Below are 8006 nucleotides of genomic sequence, written 5' to 3'. Positions count from 1 at the left end.
AACAATAAGACAAGAGAAAGAAACATAACAAGCTGTTAAAAGTATCAGATTGGCCAAAAAGTTTGTTCTGGCTTTCTGTAAGATCTTATGGAATAATCCAAATGACCTTTTTGGTCAACCCAATAAATGTGTTTGAGTAGTACTACCACAAGTGATTTTATCCATTTTTAATTTTTTCATTTTCTAAATATTTCTAAAATGAGCAGGTATTACACTTTCTTAGTGAAGAAAAAAAAATCAAAGCTATATTTTGAATCAGTATGTTTCAACTGTACAGTCCCTGAGAGGTTATATGTATGTCCTTAAAAAAATTTGTCTAATTAAATTGAAATCTAAAATAGAGGTATTAGCTATGCCATGGTTCTAATCTATTCTAAAGAAGCATAGTGGAAAATACTAATTTGAAGAGGTTAACTTTTTTTGTCTTGATGCTATTAAATAAATCAATACTATTTAAAAAAAGAAAAAGAAGCTCAAATATCTTAGGCAATGATAAAATAACTGTAAAAGACAATTTGACAATACTGAATACTGAAGTAGCACATGTTTTAACATGAAAGTTAACTTAAAACAACATTTTATAATTTTTTAGTGAAAGGCAAATGAAAATATATCATTAACTTTCTAGTTGCCAAATGAAAGATGAACTGTGCTCCCCAAGAAATTCAAAAATTTTTGTAACCCAAGTATCTTTATTATGAGAAATGTTCTTTGTTTAATTTACTTTTCAGGAATCCCTCTGGCTTACTGTTTCCAATTTGAATTACTTTATTTGATAATTTAATTCTTTCTTACATCCTGAAGAAACAATTGTTTTAAAAATAGTTTAATGTAAAAAATTTAATCTAAGTTTGCTTATGAAATCTGTGGTCAAACTACCTATTCTACTTGTATTCTTACAGCTTGACAGCTGGTTTAAAATTAAACAAAGAACTATAAAAATTAGAGTTGAAAGGGGCTCTGGTGATTGCTAGTCTTCCTGCCAGGATTCTTTTTTTACCACTTAATTTCTGAACACTATTTGCTATGCAGCAGTACGACTTCCAATTTAAAAAATACATTCTATTTGAATATAGAACATACTTATATCAATGAAACCTAACCGGAGAATACTGGTAAACCCAGACTTGGTATATTTTCAGTCAAAAGTTAAGAAATTTGATGTTTTGGTTAGACTCATCATTATAGAGACATACACAGTTTGTATTACATCTTTGGAAAAATGAAAATAACTTTATACAAGTACAAATACTTTTTCCTATCTAGTACATACTCCAGAGATCGGGAGACCATTGGTTGGGAATGATTCATTTAATTCAATTTCCTAATTTTACATATCAAGTGTGTGAATAAGTAACCAGCTATGTATAAACAGCATAAATCAAATGAAACACAACCTCAAGTGGACACTTTCCACCATTGATAATGATAAGAATGTTTCACACTATAGACATTATAATTTTCTTAAGTCTTTTTTTATTTAGAGATTTTTCTGGTAAGGAGATATATCATAGGAAAGCAATTTCACTGGCAGTGAGGTATGTATATATACTCTACCAAAATACTCATTTTAACTGCTTTTAACTTTATTTACATACGAAGAAAAGTATCAATGCATATCCTTGTTTCAACTATAGTATTAGCCATACTACATGAAATAAAATGAAATGGTGCTTGCATACAAAAACTGTTATTTGTAAAGGAATCTGATTTCAGATTAAAAGAACTAATCTGTTTTTGGAAGGAATTTAAAAGGAGAATCACAATTTATCATGACCAAGACATCTGCACCATATTTTCCATTCCTCACAGCACATTTATTTCAGTAATTCCATTATGTCGGTTCTTAGCATGAGCATAGTGTTACACGATTTTCGTACATATAATCACATCCAAAACAAGTTCTAAAATTTAAATTGTAAACATTCTCATCATATATAGAAATATTTCAATTGGTGTATTAAGTTTTGTTAACTGATCAAATTTGGAAGAGACTATAAATGAGAAAGCCTATTCTAAACCGTGTAGTGAGCATCATTTTATTAATTACATTTCTACAATGTTAAATAAAGAGGCAAACCTGTCCTGTAAGCATGTCAAATTTTAGGTAAAACATTAAAAAGAAACAAATCTGTTAACAAAAGGATGTCTTGCAATAAAGAATATTAGATTTTTTAAAATCTATTATGATACAAAAATGTAAAGGGTAAATAGCATCTTTGTTGACAAAGTAGGAGGTAGCATGGATGCACCACTTTATTGTCTGAGAAATGCAACTGGAGTAAAGAATATTTCCTTACCACAAATAATTTCCAGGACTATGTACATATTTCTTTTAGAAATACTTGTTTAAACAAATCTCCCTCCACTTTTTAGTATAAAAAAAAAAAAAAACCGTTCCATGTGATTTTAAAAAAACACTTACACGTCTAGATAGAATAGTACTCTGCCCTATTTGAGTGAACAGTCTCAAACTATGAAGTACATGATATTTAATGCCCTAAGTTGAGTAAATTTAGTTAGCAGTTCCTGGTATTATACAAAACACTAAATATATACAAACAAAATATAATATCTTATTTTTCAACGCAAGTCTTGTGGGGAATAAACAGAACCTTGATTCTGGTAACACTGCAGAAAACATAATTTTCCAGTAAGTCTGTCTTTAAGTATCCATGTGCAACAGTTTATTAACGACTGCTTACACGTACTTGTCTTTCACTGAGTGAACGGTTACTGACTAGACGTAGTAAGCCTTAGAGACGCCTCTCCCATCCTGTATAAAACACAGAGACTACTTACTGTTTGAAGCACTCAATTTGCTCTGATGTCACTGCCATTCACTTTTCCCCGTTTTCCTGCTTTAGTATTTATAAATGGATAATTTAATGTGGCTTTGAAAAAAAAGGACAAAGAATTTCAAATTTACATCCAATTCAAATTTGCTATTTAAAAGGTTTTCTTGTTCTATGAAGCTGCTTCTGCCATTAGTAGAGAAAATGAAGTTTCTGTAATGGAGGCAGGCTTTTTGAGTAGTGATGTGACTTCCACCATGCCAGCTCCAGTCCGTGGAAGGTTAGCGTTTACAATGTGTCGTTGTAAGTGCTTAATCCAGTCTTCCTGAACAGACAACGGTCCACGAAAGACTAGGCCACAAAACCTAGAGAAGAGGTTGATAACAGTTCTCTTAACATGACCAATTCCCTTTATTTAACAGTTCTCTTACTTAACATAACCAATTCCCTTTATTTAAAACCAATTCCCCCCTCCCAAAAACCCCAATTCCCATAAAATTCATAAACACAAATGGCAAACTTTATACTGAAGATAGTTCTTGACAACAGTTTCTAAATACCTGTGAGGTCAAAATGATTACACGTAATATCAAAACTGCCAATTCATACTAACTCCAGCAATACCTGCAGAGATGGGAACATTACTATGAAAATTAATTAAAAGGTCTTAATACCTACACATCTTAATTCCAAAATGCACTATTTTTTTTCAAAAGAAAAAAAAACGCACTCCTCAACTTAGAATTCCTTAAATTGGGTGAGGATGAGTATGGAAGGAGGTGTGAATGAGTCTGTATATCTACACTCAGAAGTACGAGTGGAGAGAAAATTTATTTCCAATAAGCAGGAACTCAAGACAATTTTAAAAACATCAAATTAAAGCAAACAAAGAACATGAATAAAACACAACAACAAAAAAAGCCGCTTTTACAAATCACAATATCATAGAGGCCCTTAGCTAATATAAAAAACTTGATTAGTTGTGGAAGTACAGCATATTATGAGCCATGTAAGATTTTAAGTCTGTCTCTGAAAGTTCATTTGTAACTTGATTTTTGAGAATGCATCTTCAGTCACGAATTAAAAATCTCAAATAAAATAACTAGTACATCTCAAAGCAAAATCTGAAGAAACTGAGCAGATTTGGTAATATAGGCATATACCTGCATCGGAGAATGTAAACCTCGTCAGCACCATGAGGTAATGTTAGAAGTTTCTTCTTGCTTCCGGATCTTGACCTTGATTTCTTTTGCTTACAATCTAAGGCTAAAAAGGGGAAGAAAAAGACTTAACATTTCTTATATATTCTAAGTATACATACATACAGATACTTCTTGGGAGGTCAGACCATCTAAATCAAGTTAGAAAATGTCTGCATTCATTTATATTCCCTGAAGCATGCACTAACTTGCAGCTGGTTCTCTAATAGCAGTAATATTTTCAGCATATACTCTCCTTGTACTCATTTTTCAAATAACGCTTTACCATACCAAATCAGAACTGAGAAGATAAAACTAAAATAACTTGACATTACTAAAGTGGTCAATTACCACAGCAATGGCAAGCTTTTCTCTTACAATCATATATACATTATTTCAACATCAGGTTAAATCTTACTTCCAGGAAAACTATAACATCTTATATAAGATCATCAAGTTTGTATTTGATTACTTCTCCATTAATCAGATTTCACATACTTTGAAAACTTAGTAAAAAGTTCAATGCAAATTCATTTTGAATTTTACAATAATAAATAGCTCTTAAAATTATAAGCTAGCCCTACATTTGGAAGGACAAAGAATGCTGAACTTTCATTTTTAAACTCAATCTGTATTGTATACACAAGCATATGTTCTATTTTACTAGAAAAATATAGATCCAGATTATCTCACGTAAGTTAACAAATGGAGCACAAGTTAAATGATGACTATTTGTTACATTTTCATTTTATATTTTCTATTTAAAAAATGTGATTCAAAAGGGGAAAAAAAAAGATTTTTATGTTAAAGTGCATCAAAATTCTAGTGCTAACTGTTCTTGAAATTTCTGTTGACTTCTCCTTTAATCATTTATTTTTAAAAATCTAATTTAATAAAGAAAAAAGATTTTTTTTATAGGTAGGAACAGATGGGACATTACATTTTATTCTTTAAATACAACTACACCATTCCTTTGGACAAAGTGATGATAGTATTCCAGGGTGCTGCCGGTCAATTAGCAGGAAGAGATGGTAAGAATTTATCTCTAGGGGCCCAAGGGGGAAGGGAAACAAATGTAACAGAAGAGTTGTCCAAATGAATTTTCTTCTGTTAACCTGTCATGTGAAATGCCCTGGAAAAATTCTAGGGAAGAGAGAATAGGAATTGGCTATTCAATGACTGTGTGAAATGAGTTTTCAAAGTCCAGGTTCCAAAAGAACAGATGCTACTATTACAAAACCAGTAAACAGACTACTGTTTCTTACAGTAGTCAAGTGGCAATGCTAACAGAAATGTCATATAGAAAATTAAAAACCATGAGAAACCTAAATCTCATTCAAGCCACTGTCTTTTGCTTCCTGTCACTTGCCTCTTTAAAAGAAAAATCTAGGTCTCAGTCTTTCTCTGTTTATCCTCAGAAGAAGAATCTAAGTAAAGAACTACAGGAATTCAAGTTAAGTATTTAAGAATGGCTGCTTCAAAGCTAAACAACCAAAATCTGGAACAGAAAAATCTTACAAGGTTCTCATTAGTTAGCTCACTCAAGAGCCTGGCACATGGTAGGAACTCAATGAATACTTCTGCAGTGAAAAATAAAGAAAAATCCAGTAATTTAACCTTTGACATTTAAACAGCATATGAACAGAAATTTGTTCTACCGCTGTGTAATATACACTATAGTTCCTGTAGAACACTTCTGCATCATTTATTTAAATGAACATGTTGCTAGCAGTCACACTTTTCTTCACTTGCCGGTCTAGCTTGTATGTAGAAACTAGGTTCTTCACAACCAGTAGAAAGAATGAGGTAACACATACTCTCTAATCAGCACATTCTTCTTCTCAGTTGCTTTGGTGAGCAATTTGAATTTAGGTGAATTTCAAAGAAATTCATACACTACAAGAGTTTAAGGAACTCAAAAAGGGCTAAGCGCTACTAGATGTCAACTCCTCTTTTCCTATCTATAAGGTAAACCACACACAATCCCTGTCTCTGTTACATGCAACAGGGGAACCATTTGGTATATTATGAGATTACAGATAGAATCTTTGATGAGCTTGCTGGGTTGTCAAAATTGCCACATTGTATTCAAATTTCTTCTAAAATGTAAATAAGTTACTGTAGGATACAAATAAAATATATTGTAACAATCCTTTAAATATTTGTTCACAGAGTGCTATGATGTTAGGTATGTAAAGCAAATTGAGGGAGAGGGACAGAGGGTGATGGGGAAGTATGCAAAAGAATGATTTACCAGTCAGTTATAAAACATTTAAGTTACATTTAGATGCTGTGATACTTTAAAAAAATGGAACTGGAAATATTTACTCAGAGGTGTAGAAATGTTTTTGACTTTAACAGAGGGAAACGAGAATTTATTTGACTTTTGATGTTATGTGAATTCTAGAAACTCTGAAGTTTAAGCTGTCTTATGAATGATCAGATCTAAATTTTAAATGAGAATACCATAGTTTTTGTTGTAACTAATATTTGAAGGTATTATGACTTTGGAAAGTAGGACAACTCTGTCAGCATATGATTGAGAATCTCTAGTACTTAAGAGTTCTAAGTAAGTTTAGGGAATAACAAGTATTGAGAATCCTTGGAAACTTGTCCATAAAGTTAAAATATTAAAAACCAGGGGCCTCTGGTAATTACACCTAAATATCTCTATTATCTTAATATCTCCATCATCACTTTTAAATTTCTTATCCCCTGAAATGTCATTTATGTTAGAACATAAAATATGAATACATTTAACAGGAATTTGTTTTCTAATAACAACATCCAACTGTCACCCCTACAATACTACCCAAAATTTTAGAAAAATGTGTAAGAATATTTAACATATTATTAACATGCACACAAAAGGGACATATATATGGTAATCTCTACATTAAAAAGATGATTAACACAAAATGTTCCACTAAATGAAAAAGATGATGTACAAACAAGACAATTACACAAATGTTCTCAAAACAGATTTTATTACATCTCAAGGGAAAAGCCATTTCATTCTGGACTGTACCAGAAATCATCAGAACATTAAAAACAACATCACTAACAGAAGTCAGTTTTAGTATACTGGGGCTCATCAATATTTCTAACAACAAACTAAAAGTTTATTGAAGTTATTTATATGAATAATCTGCCCAATAGATAATGTTATATTAATACAAAGGCTTTCTTTAAATACAATTTTATTTGCCCTTATTTGTTACTGTCAAAAACCAAACCAGACATATACCGTTTTTCTGTTTCAAAGTATTTTAAATCTAGCATTGTTTGTATACTTGAAATTTATAAAAAATACTAAATTAGTTTTGGAAATTCTTAATTTTTTTCTCCTTGAGTATAACTGCTTCTTCAGAAATGAATAAACCCAATCACTCAAATCTTCCTATTTAGGGCGGCAGATAGTGTTTAAGTGATCAATTTTAACCATTAGACTTTAAAAAAAAAACTTTGCAGTTATCTGATTTATGTAGCAATATTTTACTGGTAAGAAGAATGAATTGAGTTGAGCTGTAAGGTCATATAAATATTTTTTAGAATACACCTTTCAGTAAAACAGCTAACTGTTTTTATAAATAGGAATGAGACAGAAATACAACAGACTATGAGCCCTCAAAAAGAACATCCAACTGCTATACTACAAAATACCACAGTTGTGTCTAAAGAACTAAATTGCACCAGTGAAAAGCAAATCAATAAATAATATGATAAATTCAAGCCTCCTTTCTGAGACATTAGCTTTATATACAGAAGAAAAGTAATTTACTTTGGGTTCTAACATAAGTCTTTTTGCCTCTTCCACCTTTCTGCCCAGTATATACATAATTGCTTCGGTGAAATTTCATTTTCTTTTTAATTCACTACACAAATGACCTCAAAGAATGAAGTTTTTTTCTTAAAAACATCTGAAGCCTCTATGGTAAAGAACTAACATTGTAACTAAATTAACATTCATCACCAAAATATTGTTATCTGCTATCATCCTTCCCTACCCATT

The 8006-nt window shown here is 31.1% G+C and overlaps 1 protein-coding gene across 26 annotated transcripts in view; it reads right to left on the bottom strand.

The window, feature by feature from the left end:
• Window positions 1-1456: 1456 nt before the first annotated feature.
• The window catches only part of ZNF644 (zinc finger protein 644), a 101690-nt gene continuing 95140 nt past the window's right edge, over window positions 1457-8006 (bottom strand). For all 26 annotated transcript variants that reach the window (XM_043878543.1, XM_043878557.1, XM_043878551.1 and 23 more), the window contains 2 exons: window positions 3959-4061; window positions 1457-3160 (listed from right to left, as the gene is read on the bottom strand). In XM_043878543.1, coding sequence (XP_043734478.1) covers window positions 2968-3160; window positions 3959-4061 — 296 coding nt within the window. In that variant the 3' untranslated portion in view covers window positions 1457-2967. The remainder of the gene's footprint in view (window positions 3161-3958; window positions 4062-8006) is intronic.

Source organism: Cervus elaphus, chromosome 20, assembly GCF_910594005.1.
Source record: "Cervus elaphus chromosome 20, mCerEla1.1, whole genome shotgun sequence".
NCBI lineage: Eukaryota > Metazoa > Chordata > Mammalia > Artiodactyla > Cervidae > Cervus > Cervus elaphus.
Note: the sequence above shows the minus strand (reverse complement) of the source record. Positions and strands in the feature narration are given on the sequence as shown.